The sequence below is a fragment of the Natrix helvetica genome (assembly GCF_964273705.1).
Source record: "Natrix helvetica genome assembly, chromosome: 3".
NCBI lineage: Eukaryota > Metazoa > Chordata > Lepidosauria > Squamata > Natricidae > Natrix > Natrix helvetica.
Window position 1 is genome coordinate 110,896,972 of NC_138549.1, and position 23,992 is coordinate 110,920,963.

Sequence of the window (23,992 nt, forward strand, 5' to 3'; positions counted from 1 at the left end):
CCCCTCATATTCCCCGATGGACTTCCTCCGCGGAGGCAGCGGAGCCCCACATGCAGCTGCCGTTTCTTATCTGTGAGGGTTTCTGAGCCGGAGTATTGCAACAAAACTCACACGCGTCTGAGGAAGGGTCGTGAAAGGGCAGTTTTCTCTACAAAAAAAAAAAAAGACAACTTGCTCTGTTCTGGGGGTAGGTGGGGTCTACGAGACCTGGGGCAACATATATTTCGGTGACCTTTAGAAGGCAGAAATAATTGGTTTTGAAATGCATTTGGATGTTAGTAAGCTCGGGTTGGTAGTAGGGCTGTTGTTCTGAGCTCCGAGTTGATTAATTTGGTTGCAACCAAATTGCCAAGCTCTGAGCTCAGACCAACAGCCCAGAATTGGTTTTCTGTGTCCTTTTGCTGCCCTCTAATGTTCGTCGGGTTTGTTTGTTTTTTGCAGGGACTCCAGATTTTGTGGTCTTCATAGCTGTTATCAACATCTATGCATTCTGCATTGTTTTCTTCTGAATTTAGCGTTTAAATTAGCTGTCCCTGTGCCACACACACACACACATGCACCCCAAGCCTGTGTCTACATTGTATAGATAATCCTTACAGCCACAATTGTGACTTCCATTGCTAAGTACTATATTGAGTCATGCTTGTTTTTACAACTTTTTTTTTGCCACAGTTAAGCAAAACACATCATTGTTAAATGAATCTGGCTTCCGGGTTGACACTGCTTGCAGAAACCAGCTGGGATGGTTGCAAAGGGCAATCTAGTGAACCCTGGGATGCTACAACCATTGTAAATACATGCCAGTTGCCAGGCACCCAAATTGTGATCATGTCACCTTGAGGATGCTGCAATAGTCACTTTTTTCAGCATGACATAACTTCAAAGTCCTTTAAAAAATGGTTAAGGGCTACCTGTAACTTTTGCCCTGACAAATATGTTGACTTCCAAGTATCTGACTTTTTTGAAATTTTGGTAACTGATTTATCCTTTTACAGTATTTTCTATTCAAATTTCACGTATTTCAAGTCAGTACCCAAGTTTTCTGCTGCCTGAAGAATAGGAAGGTAGCTACTCTTTAACTTAGTGAGTAGGGAAAGGCTCTATGTAAAAACAATTTCTGGAATAGCGATCAAAAGTCAAACTATTGAGGTGCCTTGCAAACTAACACATTACAAAGTGTTTTCTTAGATTTCAGCCACCAGATACATAGTTATGAGAAAGGAGTATATGCTGTATATTGTATCCTGTATATTGCATTTGTTAGGAGAGAGAGTAGTGAGACAGAAATACAGGGAGTGATAACTAAGAAAACAATGATTAAGACAATTACAAAAGTCTTGGTGAAAACTCATAGGATGGCTGATTAACCCCATTAGTGTAATAAGCAGTTTGCCTCAATCTGTGAGAAAAAGCTTTAAATCTGACAAAACATGGCTCAGGGATTCACAATGAAATGAGCCTTTGTGATTTCTTTTGCCAAAGAAAGCGATTCTAAATTCACAGAAGATTCTAGTGAGTTGAAATGTTCTCTGCTGACTTTATGCTACCATTTCTGATGTCAGATTATGTCAATTTCTGTTATGTAGAGACTGGCTTGTTTCTGCTGATGGAGGATGGCCACATTGGAGGAGTGTTTCCTGATGATGGGGTAATACAAGTACTACAAAAGTATTGACAAAGCAAGTATGAGTTCCCATCCATGTTTGTACAGGACCTGGTTTCTGTTACCTGCATCATTGAGGTTGGTTTGTTGCTACCAATTACTAGTTGTTTTAGAATAATTATGGAATATATTCTAAAGTTCTATTACCTCCTGCTGCAGGCAGGTGGAATAGTGGTCCCACTGTTTAAAATAGTTTGGTGCCAATACAGGTTTTGATATTATATATATATATGGCTGTCCAACTCACTGCAATTCTGGGCAGCTTATAATAACCAAACACAGAGGTCAGCAATTCCATTCAAATAAAAGCAAACCCTTCATAGGTGATCCTGAAATTGCAATTGCCCATGCTATATGAATGCACATTAACTTGAAAGTAAATCCTCTGCATTTAATGGAATTTAAACCCAATTAAAGGTGCAAAGGAATGCACATTCAGTAATACTTAGAAGATGGGATCTTTTTTGCTCTTACAAAAAGGATTTTATAGAACATTTAAAGATTTAATGTTTTTATTATTTTGATGTGCTACTGGAAACTAGAGCTGCTTTAAGTGGTGATGTACATATAATTGTAATATATCAATAGTTTAATAGCACATTCCTAAACCTATTTACTCAAATACTGTGAACATTGTTCCCTTGGTAGGTGACAGAACTAATATTCCCAATAAATATCCTCTCATACTAATTGCAGATATATGGCTGCTGCACACTTCCTGCTTTTTCTCCCACAAGGACAAGGCACCTAGCATTTTAGGTTGCAGGAACAGATGGTTATTACACAGATAGCAAATAGTTTATTTTCAAATTGAGAGATTTCAATAAAGCCCTGTTTTCTGTCATTTAGCTGATCCTAGTAAATGGGACCAATTAACAGTTGAATTAATTGCTTTCAAATAAATGTTTTAAAACAATATTAATAAGAGAATGCACATCGTGAAATTTTGATTATCAGGGAAATCTAAAATCAGAAGATAAAAGCTTGGGTCAGATGTTTTTCTATGCTTGTTATGATACCATCATATAGGCTAATACTTTTCTTAAGCAGGCTGCTGCTCAGACAACCAGGGAAAGGAATAAAATTAGCAGTAGTGGAAAGCTGTATTTGGCTGCATTAAAAGTTCTGGAGAAAACAAGCTGCCAATTAAGTACCGCCCAGTTAAAAGTAATAAGCAACCTAGTAAACATTATCTTCTAACATTATCTACATCTAGTTGCCCATATTAGTATTTGTAGTGCCATCAAGCATCCCTATACCATGAGAAATATAGTCAGCAAATTAGACATTCTCTATTTTTCAAAGAAGTCTTTTTCACACATACTAAGTGATAATGAATTTTGACTGGTTTTAGCCTAGTGCAAGAGCAAACCTATTTGTTATCTTTAGTGTTTCTAAACCAGGCGTCTTATCACTTTTTCAACAAACTGTGATTTAATAACCCTGGTTTACCATTCTATATCAACAAAGATGATGTGGTGGGTCTTTTACATTAATGAAACTACACTGTGGGAAAATATTTAAACATAAACCTTTTTGTTCCCAAAAGAGTATATATGGATACAAACAGCCCTTTTTAATATTTAAACCATCTAGTCTTTTTCTCCTTCAACATTAAATCAATTGAAACGAAAAGCTAGAAATATGTTAAATAAGTTTTGTTTTATTTCAAACTATTGCTAAAGAAAATACTGAAATTTTGTAGGACCAATAAAAGGCAAAACCAAAGTTATTCATGTTAGATTTCCACAATTTACCTTCTCCCTGTATGATTGCTGAGATAATCTGAAATATATATAATCAACCATTCAGATTATGTGAATTTGGTCACTATATTATTTATATCAGTTCTTGACACTGATATACTAAATGTACATGAATGTAATTAACAAGTTTGCTGACAAGCTAAAATCTGAGCACTATAATTTAATACCATAATTCACATTTTACTAGGATTAGAAGAATGTTTCTTAAAAGATTTGGAAGTGATCTGTCTTTACAATAAATGTAAAGTATTTATGTAAATTCTAACAAATCACTGGATCGGTTTAATATATTAAGCTATGAACCTAAAGAAATATCTCAAAGAGGCTCAAATCACATCAACGGAACATATAAGAGTACCACCAATAAAATTCATATGTCAATGAATTGTTTTAATCTTTCTGTAACCTGCTGCCTCATAGGAAATATGTCACTGCATTGCTCTTAATAAAAACTTGATGAACTAATTTACTTCTTAAGGACAAATGAGCAAATTAAAAATTACCACCACTGCATTTGTTCTCATGGTATCACAACTAAAATGCTTAATTTATTTCAGGATGCTGATAGCCCCAGGTAAATAGCAAATGAAATTTGGGCAATACAATCAAAATCTTAAAATGGACTATATCTTCAGTTATTATCAGTTTAATTATGTTTCTATATTTTATAATACCTCAGGAAAAGAAAGCATTAAGTAATCAACAGTTCTTTCAATTTACAATAGTTTACATTAAATTCTCTTTTCCAAACATGATAACTCCATGAACTTTTAAATGACCATTACATTAATTAGTAAAAGTTCCCTGCAAAGATTTCTAGATGTTCTCCAAGGGCAAAAGCAATATAAAAAGTATATCAACTGCATATGTACATTCTGCAGTAAGAGAATACATTTTCAAAAACGAGGCACAGTAAAAGTATTACTAATTAAACAGGTTGCGCATCCATATTTTGTTCTGCTGTTTGAAGAGTTCACACACAAGGGAACATCACCTCCTTCGAATTATTTTATTAAGATCCATGTATTATATAAAATAGAACAAGAAAATCTATAAAATCAAGTGAGCAGATCAGATGCCATTACAAAATCTGTTTTGGGAAGTCAGCCTGATATTATTAAAATGCTATATTGCCTCAAAATATATTTGCTGGGTGCATTTATCAGCAGAAAAAAACAGATATATCTAAGTAGTATACTAAAATAAGGTGTGGAAAAAAAGGCTTTTTCAAACCCTGATTGGCCTCAGCAAGATTTACAATGATGTTTCATTGCAAATACATCAAGTTTATTTGAAGAACCAAGAGCTTCAATTGCAAAGATTATATCAAGCACCTTTGTTTGAAGAGTTTCACAGAGCATTTACTATCACTATTATCTAACAATTAGGGCTCATGTTTACAGAAGTGACTGCAATACATTATCAACCCACAATACAATGCGGGAGAAATGTAAGGAAGGTTACCTTCAAAACTGATGGATTATACATTTGTGAAATGCTAATGTCAGTATATTTTAGCGCTCTTCTTATGAATTCTATGTACTCCAAGTTACATTTCCTGATTTTAGTGTCCAAAAGTAAGAGTTTACCAGCTCTTAGGAGCAAAATTATTATTATAATAGACTATTATATTTCTTAACAAAATAACCTACCTGTACATGACAATGCACTATTTTCTAGTTGAAAATATGAAGAGACGTGATAACCCCTTATCAAAGCAAGATACTCCTCCTGGAAAAGACACCCAGGCTAAGAAATGTATTGCCTAGCTAAGATCGAGATCAAATCAGGCACAGCATTTTGAAGAGGGGCTAGCTGAAAGTATACCAAGAAAAAACCCAAGGCAATGAATGCTGTAGAATATATCCTCCAATCTTTATCTCAGTAAATGTAAGTATGTATATCACCAAGTTTCTTATAGAGGACAAGAAAAATTGCATCAGAGATGCAGCATTGATATTTGGCTCAACCTAGAATCAGGGTGCCTCATTGAAGACGGAGTATAGTATCTGATAGCATGAAAATGCAACCCAAGTTTATTATTAAGATGAACATGAGAAGAGCTTTTAACAGTAAAAGAGAAGCTCTTATGTATAATATTTTTAAAAGTTGCAATAAACATGCATACCGATAGCCTTTGGTAGAAATTAAAACCAAAAGGAAGTTGATGAGAAACTACACAAATACACCATCAGTATGGTCAAGTACATATGTAAATATAATAATTAATACAGAAATTAAAACCAAATGGTAATGTGGCATCCCCAAGTTATTACTTTTTTTTCATTTTACGAGAAATATCTGATTTCAATAAAGAAGTTTACTTTAGCCAAATTAAAGTTTTCTTTTATTTCTATTTTAAGGGTGAAGGGAAAATCAAGATGTGCTCTCCAATTTCCTCAACTGTACGTTAAGCGACATACATACATTCACACACATACACGCACACACCTTAATCTGCACTGAAAATGTCTTTTCTTTTTAACTGAAAAGGTAGATCCTGGAGTAAGTGCAAAATGCAAAAATCAACTGACAGGAAATGCTGAACAAACAGCATAATTAAAATACAAAATATTTTATATTATTGAACTATTAAACGGGTAATGTTCGCTGTTTTTGTAAAACTTTGGAACCACACAGCTGATTTCTTAAATCTAGTCCATGTCAACTTCCAGAACTATTAATGAATTAATTAGCTTCATTTTTTGATGCTTCATCAAAGTTTTCTACAAGATCTGGAAAAGATGGAAATATATAATAGGCTCAAAAACATTGTTATTAAAAATGCATTATATAGAGGATTAAAGTATTTATATACTAGTAAAACGCTCCTGTCTATCTGAAACCTTCAATGAATCAATATAACCAAAATCTGCTAACTTAAAAATGTGAATGAAATGCAAGCCCCATTACACTTTGGAAATAATATTTCAAGGATGTTCAGATCAGTTGTATTTACAAAGTTGTGGCTGCTGCAGTACCACTATAGTCAGCCACAGTCCTGTAACTGTGACTTCCGATGCTCCCTGTCAGCTTCCCACAAGCAAAGTCAACAGAGAAGCCGTAAGTCGAAGGTCACTCTCACTCCCATTGCTTTTTTGGCTGCCCAAGGTCATTCTGTTTTATCTATTTTAAGTAAATAAGTATCTCTGAAAGAATAAGCCAATGGGTCATGGGTTGTCTAGTAATTAAAGAATTAAACTTGATTTAACCTCAAAACTTACAAATGCTTACAAAACATATTTTGTTTTTAAGGAATTATTATTATATAGCATATTTTGGTTCATTAAACAGCTTCCAATTCCTCCTACATCCAGACATTAAATAATACAACAGCGCCTAGATGCAATTGTTATGGAGCCAATAACATATAGTGGTACCTCAGTACTCATAGTTAATTGGTTCTAGGAAACACATTGTGTACCAAAAATGATGAGTACCAAGCAGATTTTTCCCATAAGGAATAATGTGAGTCACAAAGCAGCCAACATTGATAAATTCTAGATTGTGCATCAAATACCAAATAAACAATGACTACTGGGACAAAATGTTCATGTCAAAATGTGTTGAGTACCAAATTTGATGAGTTTCAAAGCAGTTGAGTACCAAGGTACCACTGTACATTCATACAGGCAGTCCTTAGATTAAGAATGTCCAATTTATACTTAAGAACAAGCTGCCTACTACAAAAAATGGCAAATGAAATAGTCCTATGAACCAACAAACTGAAGCTACCCAATGTTTTTAATGTACTGTGTTTCATATACAGCCAGTTTTCTGTAATTCATAAAAAACATTTCATGGCTTCAGTGGTTTGTCGCCTCAAGGAAGGAAAACACCATCTACCATTTTTACTAACAGATTATTCATAAGCTCGAGTTTTGACTTACAAATCTGATTTAAATGGAATTTATTAAAGAACTTGTTTTTAACCTAGGGATTTCATGTACTTCATAATTAATATGTAGCAAAATTCTGTGCTTGTTTCTAAAAAGTACCTTTTATTCATAGATCAAACCTATTGACTGCCTCAGTTTTACTCATTATTATAGATATATACCTTATCTTACATTGTGCATCATGCTGATGAAATGATTTCTTTTAAAATTTCCATTCTTGGAACAGTCTTCAAATTAAAGGCTAGAATTATCCTATGCCTATTCAAAGGTCATGCAGTAAAAAGGAAATTATTTTCAAATTAATCCAAACCTACCAGGAACATCGTCATCTTCCTCATCAATATCTTCTGATTTTGGTACTTTGCTATCCAACACTAAAAAATAAAAATGTTAATTTATTTCAAGAAGTCACATTCATATAGTTAATTATTTGGATTATAAAGTTACTGCAAATTCACTGCTTGCTAAATGTGTCTATATAAACCTTTTCAAAATATAGACTTGTAGTTCCCTTCACTGAATGGAACTCTTTAAGGATCCTCTCCAACCTTTGATGTAACTTTTGATTGGGCTACAGGAGAAATTAAGTCTATTCTTGCTTTCCTCTTTCATTTATTTTGTTTTCAGAACAAAATGCCCAACTTTGCAATTCAAATTAATGAGCATAAATCAAGTAAGTTTTAAAAAATTATTCCTTTGCAGACTTTTATGAAGTTGTTACTAGATGAATACTTAATTCTGTTTTAAAATTAATCTTATAAGTACTATAACTCTATGTTCTGCAACCTGATTCCAATTCAAGGCAACCTTTATTTTCTTTTTATCAGTCATAACCAGTACACGTAATGTAATAATTACCTTGTCTTGGGAATTGCTCCGCTAACTTTCGAAGACTTGTTAAACTATCGGCACCCAGTTGACTTAAAATGCCAGGTAACATTTCCGTGATTGGTTTGGCTTCAGCATGACCAGTAATTGCAAAAGTATTTGCAGAGAGTGAAGCCTGGACTTTTGGGTTGTTGAAATGAATAACTGTTCCATCATCTTTTATCATATTCACCTGTTTTAAACATGTTTATTATTGGAGTAATATACCAAAAATATAACCAATCATAATACAAATAATAATTAAGATTTTATTCTATAAAAATAAACATCCATAAGGTAACAAGATATAGGTATTTAAGCTTGAAACACATTTATATACCGTTGGTATATATAATATAAAATCCAATCCACTTTTACCATAAAATTTTGTAAAGCAAACAACATTCACATTAATACCTAATAGGTATGTTTCAGGTGACAGAAACTTACTTTTTAGCATGCTGATTCCTTTATTTTGAGCGATGCAAAATAAAATATAATTCACCTCAAAGGCTTAAAAAGTAATACAAATCCATTTTGTCAAAGCTTTGTTTTATTGCATTTTGATTCTACTGAAAAAATATCTAAGAGATTTAAAGAATTACTTTTCAATCTATTTCAAATAATATATGTATTATTATCTGGATGTACCCCAATTTACTTACATGTGCAGTGTCTACTTCTGATCTAATAAAAATATTGAACACTATGTAAAAGTGTATCATTCATACGGTTCCTCCAACACAATTTAACATTCAGCATGAATGTAAAGCATGCTAATATTACAGACCTGATTCAATGCTACTCGCTATTCTTTATCTAAAATAAATTATAAGCAACTGGTTACTTTGTATTGTTGACAGGTTGACTAAAACACCAATCATTTTAAATGTATTCACTTCAAATAATAAAGCTAGAACCAAGGGGCCTGTTTTCAGACATTCAGAGACTTAACATACAATCAAACTTTAGAATAGCGTTTTCCTATGTTTCCCTTTCTCACACAGATTTAAAACAATGTTGCATTTCAGAAATGAATCTGTCAATAACTTTTATCGGACTACAGGCTACCTATCCACTCTTTCTAGTTCATCATCTCTATGAATACTGAAACATTACAATTGTAAAGATTATGAAAACAAGCATTCAAATATAACATAAAATATTAATATTGATGTACCTCTTCAATGCCAGCAATATTGTTTACTGCCAATTTTTTAAGTGAACTCTGAAGTTTTTTATCATCAGCTGTTGCTGTTCTGTGGACTACCTTCTTCTTTCTACGAGCTGTACCCTGAGACACAAAAATGCATACGTAAATTATTTCCAAATGAAATGTTTCATATCTACTTACTTTAAAAAGTTATTTATACACTTTTTTTTAATCAAAAAGGACTTCTTACAACTATAATAAAATGCCTTCCAGCATGAGATTTTTTAGGCAGGAAACCATTTCAAAAGATTTTTATCCAACTCAGTTGAAAATTCTAATTTATTCCTGTTTTTGTCAAAGCCTCTCAATCATTACAGTACGTGGTCAAACGTATGTGGTCTGTGTGCAGTCCTTGTATCCCTGGGCAATTCTACTTACAGGGACAGGCTCTGCTGTTTCCCCATTAAGCTAGAGGTCATACAATCTCTTTTCTATCTCAAGTGAGCAAAAACTGCTACTAATGGGTGTTTATGAAATATAGCGTCTATTGGTTATAATATATAGCATTAGATCTTTCCATGAGAAAATCAGTTCTGCTTTTAGACACTAACATTGAACAGCAACTTGCATGTTTTTTCCCCAAAAAAGAAAACGGAAGCTGATTACTGTATAACTACTGAACACATCAGACAGCCTGTGGAAAATAGAAATGTGGAACAAATCCCTATTATAAATATTTTGCACCTAGATGTGTATCTACCTACACAAATATATGCAGTAATTATAATTTCTATAATATTCCTATGTTCATTATTCATACCTTTCCACCTATTCGGACCTGAGCCTGAAGTTTAGCCAGTTTTTCTTGATTCATCTTGCTTTATCTGAAAAATAAATATATAGCTAGGTTTATTACAAATCCAGAATTCATTTTTAAAAAAATTATTGTCTTTCAAAACATCAAGTTTATCTGTTTTAATATCATAAAACACCAGCAATTTACAAAAAACAAATCCATATTTATTCCTAGTCCCAGTTTGTTTGGAGAAAGAAAGCATAATGGAAACATGACTGTCTTTTATCAGAAAGGGAAAAGGGCACGCTCTACCTTCGCTCCTAATTCTAATTGGTTTTGCCCTGACACACTGACCTTAATATCAACGTTTGTTTTGCCTGTGAAGTGTATAGCACATATTCACTGATACAGAATAAAATACATACTAGGGAGAATATGTACCCTATGTGATTTATTATTTTAAGCAAAAGAAAAGTTCTTCCTCTTAATGCAGTAGAACAGGGGTCCCCAATCCCTGGGCTGCAACCCACGACCTGGCCTTGAACCGTTTGGAACCAGGCCATGGAAATGGCAAGTGAGGGTGTCTACACGGTCCCCACTTGCATGAGCAGCAGGGAGTGTGCGTGCTCCTTTTGCACGATTGGTTGGCATGTGTGCCCGCTGCTTTGTGCAAATGGAGCTTCAAGTGCTAGCCTTCCGCTTGCAGAGAATCATCCCCTCCCCACCGCTGGTCTGCAAAGCCAGAAAGGTTGGGAAACACTTTCGTATAATTCTATCACATAAAAATGGAAGCTAATGAGAATTAAGTCCATCTTTATCCACATATGTCCAGGTAATTATAAATCATTTATTGCTCATGCTACAATATTAAAGAAATTAAAAAATGCTTTGATCAGAATATGGAAAAGTTAATGTAAATACAGGTTAGTTACATTGGTATTTTATCTTTTTATTATGAATTTTAGAACAGCATTTTAAGGATCATCACCCCTTATGGTACAAAACTTATAAATGGTCATTTATCTACAGCTATATGAGGCTACCTTTAATAGATGGGAAATATGATTTATACAATTCACATGTTGACTCACTTTGTAGTAGAATTCTAACACAATTTAGATGGGTTTGAGGAAGTATATGTATAGCTACAAAAATAGAGAAAACCCATAAAACACAGCCAGTTAGTATCCTTTCTATAAAACTATGCTTACATATAAGTGAATCACAAGAGTGCCAATGTCAGCATTTTACTTTTGATTATGTGGAGAGGTGTTTATCTGAAATAAACATGAACAAATATAAACATCAAGGGAAGTCTTTTTAAAGATACCCTCCTGAGTGTCATCTATAGGTCAAAATACTTTTGTACATATAGTTCCCCAGCCATGGAATGCATGCCTTAAAAGAATAGCACGGAGCCCTTTTTTTCCACTTTTATAAAAGGAATCAAGACCTTGCTCTACAATTTAACCTTTTCAAAAAGACTGACTTAACTGTTTTTATAAACTGTTAACCCTTTATATTTTTAATGATTACGGGAATACATTATAAAAAAAATACACCAATTGATAAAATATATACCTATTAAATTTCCCCATGTTATATATATGTGTTGTCATTTGTTTTCCTGTTATATCTGTGGAATCTCTTAGAATCTCCTGTAGTTATATCATTATATTTACCTGCACTTGCACTATTTCCCAACATTGTCCCAACGAGCCAAGTTAAAAATAACCAACTTCAGCACATAATCATCAATCAAATCATTTTAACATTACTTATAGTTTAGAGATTTTTCCACCAGATTAGTAATGACATGCCCTTTAATGCTAATCATGCTGTTCTGTGCTTAGCAGAGCATGTGAAGCTCCAGCAAGTTGAAAGGTATGGTGCATTTTTCCCCCTTATAGTACAAAATGTCATATTCCACCAGACCTATATAGAACTCTAAGGTAATAATTGACTTTGCAGAACTGAAATATCTGTAAATTGAAAATGAGAGTGCATTAGACAGGGAAACAGAAAAGGGCCCTACAAAGTTAAACCCCCACTCAAGGCAGGGAGTAAGATGTTCTCAGAAACAGGTAAAATAAATTCCTTTGTCAGTGAACTTGAAAATACAAATTTGTTCACATTATGGAAAAGGAAGATGTACTGTACTGGAACAATTTTTATTTTGATCTTTAATAAAACCCGGAGTACATCTGTAACCTAAAGTAGGTGAAACAAGTACAGAAAGTACTTGGGGGGCGGAGGGGGGGGTAAAATATTATTCCTGCAAAATGGACATCTATTAAGAAGGCCAAAATCTTCTCTGCTTTGGAACCTGGCATGTCAAAGAAATCTAACTGCTGATAGTCATTATGATCCTAGTCATAAAGATTGATATTACTCATAATGATAATTAGCAATAATATGCTTTATTTCATACACCTAACGACCTCTTTTTCTATTACTACCAGCAGGACATCGATTTATAAAAATCGCAATACAGATACAAAACACGAAGGGGAAAAGACACTCTGGAGAAAAGACAGTGAAAACCAAGTCGTACAGAATTAAAAAAAACAAACGAGTGTAGCCATTAGGAGAGAACTAGAGATACGTGAAAGAATCTATAGCGGGTTAAAAGGCTGAACACTAATAACTCCAGAGCCCAAAGCTGGCGAAAGAGGCCTGACGAAAGCCCCTCTTCGCAACCCAAAGAGTCCTGAGGGAAGGGTTGGAGGGAATCCAGGGGATGTTTCTCCTCCGAGGAAAGAGGCCGATGTGCGACTTTGCAGGAAGGTGAGAGATCCTGGGCCCGAAAAATATAATATATATATTTCTTCACTTAGGGAAGTAGAAGAAGCGCCACTGTTGTGCCTTAGAAAAGGAGAAGAAGAGGTGGATCTAAGCGAAAGGTCCACGAGACGCTTCGCTAGTCTCGGGTTGGCGGCAGAAAAGGTGCATTCACACGACCGGAAGCACATAAAACAACCCTGACAAAGGAAGAGCGCGAGCGGTCAATGGCAAAGGGTCCCGGGAATGCGAAATAAACCAACCAAGGCGGACCAAGGGAACCCGGGCTTCCCCGGAGGCGAACTCCTTGCCAGGCCCACTCTCCTCCCCCTAACTCTTCGGCCCACCAGCAGCCCCTCCCACCGTGCATGGCACTTTGCGCGCCGGCCAAGCAGCCCCCGGTTCGGCTCGCGGCGGGCGCAAGAGCATCAGAGGGTCAAGCGGGAAGTTTTCACCTCAGTCCGACGAACCTTCCAAAAGCAACACGCGGCAACAACAAGATGGCGGTGAGGGGGTGAGAGAGTGAGGGGGGTCTGGACCAAGGAGGCCTGGAACCACGGGACCATGGCCCCGCCCTCTCGCATCCAATTGGCGGACAAAATGAGTCGGGTGTATAAAATGGGCGCCGGCAGCCGCACCCTTCCATGGCTCCCGCTACGGGCAAGTGCAAAGGCTCTGTGTGTGCTATGCACGTCCAGGGGGTAAGGGGTGGTGTGGGAGTAAATATTTTTACAGCGATGGACGCTGGGAGTTGTGGTTTTCCTTAGACATACCAAACCGGAGTCCATTGCTTTGTTGTTTTTAAGGCGCAGGGGCTGTTCGCACCCGAGGGAACTGAGCGGGAACTGCTTCCGTGGAAGCGGGAATCGCCGTTCTTTGAGGTCAGACTAAAATGTCAGCTTCTGCTGCCAGTTTCAGAAAGCTTAACAGTTCCTCCTTCCCATTCACATGTGCGAGAGTAAACAAAGACTACTCAGTAGGCAAGGAGGGACGTAAATCCCACCGAACATTATACATGGGTTACATTAGCGCTTCAAATTAGCGCAGATTGGGCTCAGTCGTATTTTTCAACAAGTTTGACATAACAATCTCGTTGCTGCCGTTGATTCGATTTTGGACTCCATTCAAAGCAACGAAGATGATATTCCGATCCTCTCCCCCCCCCCCCCGAGAAAAAATTAGATAGATAGATGATAGATAGATAGATGATAGATAGATAGATGATAGATAGATCTTGAGAAACAGCTATAGATTGCATCTGAAGGTTGAACCTTCCACTAAAGAGCAGGAGGAGGCTCTTTTTGTTTCCTTCAAATTTACCCCGGACCCACATTGGACAAATCCCTCCCAGCTCCGCCCCATTAGCATCACTTCCTTTTCCACGGACTTGGATTGATCGGGCTCCGCGGCGAAGCTGACCGGCTACTCAACCCGGGAGAGCTGCCACTATGAGAGTTCATCTCGCATCCCTGTCCCCTCTCCTTTTTTCTTCCTTTTGCCACTGGTTCGTTGAGGCTGCAGCTGAAAAAGCGTTTGGAAAAGGTTAGAAACCATTTGTTCTTGTTTTCTTTTTAATCCCTCTGCTTTTGGGGGGGGGGGGGGGAACTGAACAAGCAAAAGTTTCCGTGCAGGAGGGTTTGAACGACTGCGAAATGTTGAGGTTTGTCGTGTAATTCTTACCCGTTAAGTTGCGATCCCGCGAAGTATCCAGAACAGATTTGCTATCCAGACCACGAGATGGTCGGTAAACGATTTGTGAGAATAAATGACTGTAAATAGTTCAGAGATTTACCCCAAATGTTACTCTCTTCCAACGTTCAAGTCAATAATTTTGATCTTATTCTGAATTTTTTTTTTAAAAAATCTAAAATTGTCTAATGCACATTTTGCATTTAGCTACTAAATCTGTACTAAATTATTAAAGTCGATTAGGTGTTTGTTACTAAAGATAATAAAGTAGGTAATGGGGCATGTCTTCTAATTTATCAATTGAAATTAAACTGGATTTCCTTGATCATATCCTGTTTTTTCTGCCATTGGATCAATTCTATTTAGTGGATGATTAGGTGAGGTGAGAAGACATGATTTTTATTTAAGATACAGTGAACAATAAGCAACCTCTAATAGCCACGTACACATCTTAAAGTGCCACTTATATGCAAATTAACTTTAAATTTTAAGCAAGAAGAGGAAATGACTGAGACTACCCACTACTGCTCCACTATTATTATTAGCTGACAAGTTACTCCTGGGGATTGCGGGCTGACTGCCAAATATAGATTGAAGTATCTGAACTATTTTTAAATTTTAGTTCTTTTCTTTTCCTGTTGCTTGATTATGATTTCTCAGAATGCTTTTTTCTATCTCACCTTCATTTCAAGTAAGCCTCCAGAATAGGCTTACTTGCTTTGTAGAATAGAAATGAATGCAGCACAATCCTCATAGAAACTATTGCAGCACAATCCTTAGTGTCAATGACAACTTCACACAGCTTCTGTATTCAAAGACAAATGTGATACTTTCTTTGGGAAAGAAAATATAAAAGTAACATAATATTGGTTATTCTAAGAAAGAAAGTTCTGTTCTTTGTGAAGCTTGAGTTATTACCTAGCAAAAAATAAATGTTTTTACTCTGTAAGTAAGGTTTGAAAAGTAACTATTCTAATTATGCTTTGGGGTAATAATATGGATTTTTTTAGTATAAGCAGCCAATAATGCTGCTTATAGCTGTTATTTTAAAAACCGAAGTTTTCAAGATACTGAGCTCCAATAAAGGTTATGTTGGAAGCCCTCATATTCATAAATATTGTACAAATGTGTATAAAGTAAGCTATGTCACACAGTTTCCAATATGTGAAAACATTAAGATGCATTTAAACTGTAATGCATCTAAAACAGGGTTGTTTTTTTTAATTGTGCAACTTTTTGTTATAAGTCTCTTAAAAACAAGCTTTATTTTAATGTCACAAATTCTGTAAAAAAATTAGTATAATATACTTAGATCTGTGCTGAGACAGTATGATTGTCTGTGGAGTTTCACTAACCCAGTTCTGAAGAAATGGACATAATGCCGTTTACAATGAAAATACAAAATTGCTTACTCCACAATAAGTTCGTAAGATTTCATGGAGTTACTGAGGACTTTCTGAAAAATGTCATTTCTGTTTACCAATCTAAGTAATTACACATTATGGATATTTTTACATACTGTTATGAATGTTTTAAATCAGGGATCCCCAAACCCTGGCCACAAACCAATAGTGGTCCATGTCCTGTTAGAAACTTTGGAGGTGAGCGGCAGGTGATTGAGTGAAACCAAAACCACCACACCAGTGGAAAAATTGTGTTCCACGAAACTGGCCCCTATTGCAAAAAAGATTGGGGGCAATTGTTTTAAATCAGACAATATATATTTGCTCTTTCCTTCCAAGGTTTTGGAGATCACATTCACTGGAGAACACTAGAAGATGGGAAAAAGGAGGCTGCAGCCAGGTATATTGTAATCTTAAATTGTCTGCACAGACATGTCTTAAGTTGTATGAGTTCAGCGCTAGGCATTCAGAGAACTTCAACCTCAGCACTCAGACCTGAAGGGAGTTGGAGAAAAGATGTCTGTTGCTAAAGCTTTGGTACTAGCGCTAAGCCTTGGAATGGAATGCAGCTGATGAGTATCATGTTACACAGTTCAGAAGTCTCTGTTACTGCTGAATTGATCATGCTCTCTAAGAGTCACAAAGTCTGAGCAATTAGAAATTAAACCTTTGTCAAGGGAAAATAATTATGCATTCATTTCTACTGACTCCATCCTCCTTTCCTACTGCAGTCCCTAGCATCATCTTGTGTCCCAATTTTTAGACAGGAGTGGATAGAAGAAGCACGAAAGATTGACAAAGGGAAAAGCCTCTTCTAAGAAAAGAATGTGTCAGGTTTCCAAGTAACACCCCCAATGGGCTAATATGGAAGTAAGCTCCAGTCCAGTCTATGGGATCTGACACAACTTATCATTTGTTTTAGAATGAAATGCTTTTTATGCAAGAACAAAAAGCATATTGTCTGGAAATAAAGCTACAATGGGATGTCCAACTTTATTTAAAATAGGTTCTGTAACTAATATCCGTGCTTGAAAGTAAGTGCAAATATTACATCAGAATATTTCACCTTGCTGCAGAACAGAAGTGAAGTTATTCATGGTATTCAATGAACTATACAATATATGGCCCCAGATTTGTGTAGCCCTCTAGTGATTTCTAACCATAACTTCACCAACAAATATTTCTGCCCTGCAGAAAGAATCTGGCTTCCCAAAGACAGACTGTTGAGTACCTCTAGTACTTCTCAGCTTCACAAACTCTACCAGCTCCATCACTGCTGCTGTTAAAACAACTGATTACATCCCAATATTATTTTTAATCAATCAATGTGGTCCTTTCCTATGAGTTGTGCAGATTTGTTCAGGCAGGTGATTTGGTATTACAGTTTTAATACATTATGAGCTTGGAATTGAACTATGTGTTGATAATTACTTGAATTGTATATTTCAATTATTTTTAGTGGACTGCCTCTCATGGTAATAATTCATAAATCCTGGTGTGGTGCTTGCAAAGGTAAGATATCCACAGGCAACATTAGTGATGTTTCACAGAATAATGGATGGGAAATTTGCAATATTTGTGAAAACAGCATGCAGCTAGTTCTAACTTAAGGACCAATCACTGAGCAACTGTTTGAAGTTATGATTGCCCCCCCCCCCCCCAAAAAAAAGTGTAATCCAATTTTGAAGTTCAAATAGCCACACACCCCTCCCACAGTCACATGATTGCATTTTGTGCACTTGACAATAGCTCACTTTTATGGCTGTTTGCAGCAGGCTGCAGTCATGTAACTGTGATTCTTGATATTCTTGATGCCAGTTTCCAGCATTTACTTCTGGTTTCTAGCAAAAAATACTCACTGGATAAATCAGATTTACTTAACAATCACTACAAAAAAGTTTGTAAAATTGGTCATGGTCATGTGGGGAGACATGTAATGACCACAACAACCTACAGTCATAATTCTGGGCTCAGTTATGGTCATTAGTCAAGGACTACCTGCATTTTTACCATCAATACAGTGTGTATACAGATAGTCCTCAACTTATGACCACAATTGAGCCCAAAATTTCTGTTGTTAAGTGAGATGTTTTTTAAATAAGTTTTATCCCATTTTACGACCTTTCTTGCCACAGTTGATGTGTGAATCACTGCAGTTGAAGTTAGTAACCCGGTTGTTAAGTAAATCTGACTTTCCTGTTGACTTTGCTTATAAGAAAGTCGCAAAAGATGATTCCATGACCTCGGGAAACTGCAACCATCATAATTATGAACCAGTTGCCAAGCATCTCAATTTTGATCACATGATCATGGGGATGCTGCAAAGATCATAACTAGAAAACGGCCATAAGTCACACTTTTCAGTGCCATTGTTACTTTGGACAGTCACTAAGTGAATTGTTATAAGTCAAGGCATATCTGTATTGCTTTCATATAGAAACTCCTAGAACTGTTTAGTACACTGATTAACTAACCTCACCTCAAGCATTAATAGAAAAGTAATACAGTATTAATTTCATTTATGCTTCCACTTTCAGTCTAAAGATGTCCATTTGTTCTATCTCTGAATTAGCATTAAGGGGGAAAAATATTGGTATTTATGTAAATTATGGTTGTATCCCTTAGTTACTCACTACTAACTATAAGTACTGGATTCAGTGCGATCTATATGCCTCCCACTTAGTCTGAATCCAACCCTGCTACATTTGCATCTTTAATGATTAGTTTCCCCGTTTATATTTTATTTTATTAGCTTTAAAACCGAAGTTTGCTGAATCAAAGGAAATCTCTGAGCTTGCCCATAATTTTGTGATGGTTAACCTCGAGGTAAGTTTCTAGAACACTGAAATGAATCCTTTGAATGCTATCTATATACTGCTAAACCTCTTGCGTCTGTAACCTTCAACTGTGAAAAGGTGCATCATAAGGCAAAAACTTCAATGTAGATACCTCAAACAGGCTAACTGAAAGGATGCATTGAAAATGTAGGACCCGTCATTTCTCTGGAATTAAAATTTTGCCCATTTTACAAAACATTTTACAACATAAAAATTATAAAGCATTTTATTACATAATACAAAATGTTATAAATCATTTTCTGTGATCCATTGCTGATGTTTGACTATGCTTACTGTTCAGCATGGGCTACTTTCAGAGCAAATACATCTGAATAATTCCCTTAAATTTTAAGTGTTTTTCAAGCATATCAGAAGCTCTGCTGTTGTTGAAGGCATGAGGGGGGGAGGGAGGGATTCAAAACTTCAAAAGTATTTAATGCATTTATTCAGTAAATAATGCATTATTCATGTCCTAAGTTTTATATACAGTATTTCTATTTTCATAAACATAAGAAGGATGTAATATGTTCCTCAATTCAAGAAGATGTTTCAAGTTTCAAAATGAAGATTAACTAAGGAATTATTTTAAAAATAGAAATAATTGACTTAATGAAGACTAACTTTATTTCTTTTTAGCAAGTATTGTCTATTGATAGCACCAAGTCTCTTAGGTTTTAAAAAGGTGATTTTTCTAATCCCATATCTGTCTAAAGATGTTGTATATGAAACATAGGAGTAATGAAATATTGCTATGCTATTGTAATGGCCTTTCTGATTTTGATATACAGTAGGCCAGCGATGGCGAACCTTTTTTGGCTCGTGTGCCACAAATGGGGGGAGCGCAGGGGGATCGTGTGCGGGCGTGCCGTACCCATAATGCAATGCGCTCCCCCCAGTGCGCATGCGTGCACTACAGGCGCTCCCCCCCATTTTTACATACTTTTTTCGCCCTCCCCAGGCTCTAGAGGCTTTATAGGAGCCTGGGGAGGGGGAAAAGAGCCTATCCCGGCCCCCCGGAGGCCCTCCGGAGGCTTCAGGGACCATCCGGAGGCTTCCCTGACGCCTTCGGAGCACTCAAAACGACCCTCCGAGCAAACCGGAAGTCACTTCCAGTTTGCTCTGAGGGTCGTTTTAAGCGTTCCGAAGGCTTCAGGGACCGTCTGGAGGCCTCCCTGACACCTTCGGAGCGCTCAAAATGACCCTCCAAGCAAACAGGAAGTGACTTCCGGTTTGCTTGGAGGGTCGTTTTGAGCGCTCCAAAGGCTTCAGGGAAGCCTCCAGACAGTCCTTGAAGCCTCCGGAGGGCCTCCAGGGGGGCGGGGGGGCTCTTTTCACCCTCCCCAGGCTCCTATAAAGCCTCTGGAGCCTGGGGAGGGCAAAAAATGGCTTTAAAAAAGGGGGAACTCAGCTGGCCAGCGTGCGCATGCGCGCTGGCCAGCTGACAGGGCAGCGCCTTGCGTGCCCTGACAAATGGCTCCGCGTGCTACCTGTGGCACGCATGCCATAGGTTCGCCATCACTGCAGTAGGCTATTAAGAAGGATTCATGCAGAAATGGTGATTTTGTTAACCTTTATTTTATTTACAGGATGAAGAAGAACCTAAGGATGAAGCTTTTAGCCCCGATGGAGGTTACATTCCCAGAATTATTTTCATGGGTATGAAATAAATGTGGTTGTTCATCAATTTGTGCTGAAGGATTTAAAAAAAAATGCATTTCAGATTGCAATCATCATTTTTCATTGATCTTCTTTTACACAGATCCCAGTGGAAAGATCCACCCAGAGATCATAAATGAGAAAGGAAACCCCAACTACAAGTATTTTTATACTAGTGCTGATCAAGGTATGTATGAATTGCATCTAAATAGAGTTTTGGTACAGGAGACTTGAATTGTATAGCAGTGCCAAATTAGATTGGCTTCTGATTGCGGGGGGGGGGGGGGGGGATCAGAGCTTGTATTCTGAGTAACTTACACTAAGGCAGGGGTAGTCAACCTTTTTATACCTACCGCCCACTTTTGTATCTCTGTTAGTAGTAAAATTTTCTAACCACCCACCGGTTCCATAGTAATGGTGATTTATAAAGTAGGGAAGTAACTTTACTTTATAAAATTTATAAAGCAGAGTTACAGCAAACCCCCACCGCCCACCATGAAATCTGGAATGCCCACTAGTGGGCAGTAGGGACCAGGTTGACTACCACTGCACTAGGGGTTTAAACATCTTAAAGAAAAAAATGCTTTGAACAAATATTGACAGTTGACATTCAAAATGCCACATAGCACCTGGAGGAATGTTCAGTACATTCCAGGACTCCTTACCTTGACATCCTTAAAATGACGTTTATGAATATTAATTATGGCTTATAATATCTGTGTTTTTTTGCGGGAAAACCTGAGAGCTGACTTAATGTCAACCGTCCCATTTGGCACATCCAAAAAAAGTAATTCCTGGTCGGAGAAACTACCCAGAGTAAAACTTTACTGAAAGACCCATTTAGGCACAGTAGGAGCAATGTCAGCTCTGAGGTTTTTCTCGCAAAAACCCACATAGGTAAAAAAACCTTTTCACCCTTGGGCCGCCAACAGTTCATTGTCTACCAATTACATTCAGACCTTTTGTTTTGGGAAAACATTCTGCACCTCCAAGAATTTGGCCTTGGCGGTTATCTCCTTTTCAGTGCAGAAGGCTTTCATGCATTCCTTAGACTCCCCCGATCCTAGGAATTTACCAGCCCCCCTCCCATTTCTGTTTGGCAAACTGCGATCAGGAAGTTGATGCAGGCAACAAAGAAAGCAAGTCAGCTGACAGCTGACCCATGGAAGGCGAGAACTGGACATCAGAAAACGGTGTTGGGTACACAGGAACTCTTATACAGTTTAGCAAAACAGTAAATTGATTTTTAAAAATGGAGAACTATATATGGTACTTGAGGTGTATAAAACAAAAGACTGGGTATATATTTCATAAATGAATGCAGCTATAATTTCTTAAAACTGCCTTTTAACGGACATCACATTTAAGAATAAATTGAGGACTTTCAGTCTGGGAAAATGTTGACAGAAAGAAAAATAAGTCATCAAGAAAAAGAGTTGGGTATGAGCCATGATAGGAATGCATTATGAAGATAAAGTTGCTACTTTAAATATTTTTCATATTTATGTGTAGATTTTCTGCAGTAGCTTATAAAAATATAACTTTGCTCAGTCATTTTAATTGAATTGAACCAAGTACTAAGAATATCTTGTTTTTTAATATTACAGTCATCCAAGGGATGAAGGTAGCCCAAGAAAAGCTAACGGGGGATGCTTTCAAGAAAAAACATTTTGGAGATGAACTATAATACCCTGAAGATCTATTTTGTATAGGCTCACCATCAAAATTTAAATGGGACCCTAACTTTTTTCATATAAAAATGTTGGTGCTCTGAAAAAAATACTGTAGATAGTAAACCAAATGCTGTCAAATTTTCACACAGTAAATTCGAAAAAAGTATTATGTCCTCCGTTCTTTACATTGAAATGGATATTTGTAGAAGAAAAAAATGGCTAAATACCTTAACAAATAAATGCTTCAACTTTAACTGCATGAGTAATCAGGTTTCAATGGAATTTAAAGCCAAATTGTAGGAACATATATATGATTATGTTGAGGGCATTAATCACAAAGATCTTTTTTTAATATCTTACAAATAAAACTTGTTCATTTTAGTAGATTTTGAGAAAAGAATATGTGATTTTTTTCCTTTAACATGAACTTAATTCAGTATTTCTCATCCTGGTAGTGCTAAACATGTTTAGAATACAATTCCCACAAATCATGTTGGCTGAAATTAGGGGAATTGTGCTCATATGTAAATTGCCAAATTGAGTAAGATTAAATTAGATTAAATATAAATCTCAAATTAAACTGATTAAACAGATAAATCTGCTATAGAGACAATGCAATCGTAACAATGCAATCCTATGCATGTCTGCTCAGAAGTAAGAGTATTAAGTAAGTACTAATTAGTATTAATTAGTATTAGTACAAGAGTTATTCCATTGGATTTATTCCCAAATACATTAGGATTGTGGTAGGTGTAGCCTCATTTTCCTGCTTGTTCCAGGAATAGAATGAAACAAATACTAATTATATGATTATGTGTACTTTTTCTTGATATAATTGCCTGTTACTCCATTTGGTCGATTTATATAAACTTTGCTTTTATGTATTGGTGCATTCATCTTCCAAGTTTTTCATTAGAACAAAAAAAAAATCTCACTGAATGTTATGGTGGTTGCCTTATTTCAGCATGCTATACTGTATTTTTGTACCGGTGGAAAAATGAACAATAAATTTTATATTTAATTTTTGTTTATTTCCTCTTTCACTTTGAGAAGAAAAAATTCTTTTCAGCATATGAGTTATATTACTGGGGAGTGCCTATTTTTATTTCCTTAAAAGTGATGCCTAGTTATATCTGTAGTTTAAAAATAGCTTTCTTTTCAATAGTGAAAATGCTAATGCAAAATTCTCAACATTAAAGGACTTTTCTTCAGTGAAATACGGAGAACAGGTCTAGACTGAGTGGCTGTGGCTACCGGTGCCCCGGTTCAACCAGTTTATTCCATCACTGGCCATTGGGGGCGAACATCTGGCCCCCGTGGATCGGGTGCGCAATTTGGGCGTCCTTCTGGATGCCCGGCTGTCCATGGACGACCATGTGACAGCCGTGGCCAGGGGGGCGTTCCATCAGGTTCGCCTGGTGCGCCAATTGCGTCCCCTATTAGACCGGAGCGCCCTTCGCACAGTTACTCATGCGCTTGTGACGTCCCGGCTAGACTACTGCAACGCTCTCTACATGGGGCTCCCCTTGAGATGCACCCGAAGGCTGCAGCTGGTTCAGAATGCGGCCGCGCGGGCAATTTCAGGAGTCTTTAGCTACTCCCACGTAACACCTCTCCTGCGCGGGCTACACTGGCTGCCTGTGGCTTTTCGGGTGCGTTTCAAGGTGTTGACCATCATTTTCAAGGCGCTCCATGGCACAGGCCCTAGTTATTTGCGGGATCGTATCCTGCCCCATACAACCCTTCGGCCTATCCGCTCACACAGAGAGGGACTCCTCCGGGTGCCGTCCACTAGGCTGTGCCAGCGGG

At 36.9% G+C, this 23,992-nt stretch overlaps 2 protein-coding genes and 1 long non-coding RNA gene across 4 annotated transcripts; 2 read left to right on the plus strand and 1 right to left on the minus strand.

Moving 5' to 3' along the window:
• Positions 1–58: 58 nt before the first annotated feature.
• LOC309389190 lies at positions 59–5,548 on the plus strand. Its single transcript, XR_014174909.1, has 2 exons — positions 59–187; positions 1,587–5,548. It is a non-coding gene; the product is annotated as an uncharacterized lncRNA (long non-coding RNA).
• A 440-nt stretch (positions 5,549–5,988) lies between these two features.
• On the minus strand, positions 5,989–13,528 carry BTF3L4 (basic transcription factor 3 like 4). Of its 2 annotated transcripts, none has more exons than XM_081947253.1 (6): positions 13,381–13,528; positions 10,169–10,232; positions 9,376–9,489; positions 8,187–8,388; positions 7,643–7,702; positions 5,989–6,164 (listed from the first exon to the last, which is right to left on the minus strand). In XM_081947253.1, the coding sequence occupies exons 2-6, from the start codon at positions 10,220–10,222 to the stop codon at positions 6,118–6,120; spliced, it is 477 nt and encodes a 158-aa protein (XP_081803379.1). In that variant the 5' UTR covers positions 10,223–10,232; positions 13,381–13,528; the 3' UTR covers positions 5,989–6,117. The 2 variants fall into 2 exon arrangements, with proteins under 2 accessions (XP_081803379.1, XP_081803380.1); XM_081947254.1 differs by lacking the exon at positions 13,381–13,528 and adding an exon at positions 11,236–11,289.
• A 644-nt stretch (positions 13,529–14,172) lies between these two features.
• Positions 14,173–23,204, plus strand: TXNDC12 (thioredoxin domain containing 12). Its single transcript, XM_081947252.1, has 7 exons — positions 14,173–14,467; positions 16,357–16,417; positions 17,477–17,529; positions 18,770–18,843; positions 20,441–20,510; positions 20,614–20,697; positions 22,118–23,204. The coding sequence occupies exons 1-7, from the start codon at positions 14,374–14,376 to the stop codon at positions 22,195–22,197; spliced, it is 516 nt and encodes a 171-aa protein (XP_081803378.1). The 5' UTR covers positions 14,173–14,373; the 3' UTR covers positions 22,198–23,204.
• Positions 23,205–23,992: the final 788 nt, after the last annotated feature.

Excerpts from the sequence above, each read along its gene's own strand:
- BTF3L4 (XM_081947253.1), bottom strand. The coding sequence starts at position 10,222 with ATGAATCAAGAAAAACTGGCTAAACTTCAGGCTCAGGTCCGAATAGGT. Across the intron at positions 8,389-9,375 it reads ATATTGCTGGCATTGAAGAG|GTGAATATGATAAAAGATGA; the intron begins GTACATCAATAT and ends TGTTTAAAACAG. Across the intron at positions 6,165-7,642 it reads GGAAGATGACGATGTTCCTG|ATCTTGTAGAAAACTTTGAT; the intron begins GTAGGTTTGGAT and ends CATCTTTTCCAG.
- TXNDC12 (XM_081947252.1), top strand. The coding sequence starts at position 14,374 with ATGAGAGTTCATCTCGCATCCCTGTCCCCTCTCCTTTTTTCTTCCTTT. Across the intron at positions 18,844-20,440 it reads TTGTGATGGTTAACCTCGAG|GATGAAGAAGAACCTAAGGA; the intron begins GTAAGTTTCTAG and ends TTTTATTTACAG. Across the intron at positions 20,511-20,613 it reads TCCCAGAATTATTTTCATGG|ATCCCAGTGGAAAGATCCAC; the intron begins GTATGAAATAAA and ends TCTTTTACACAG.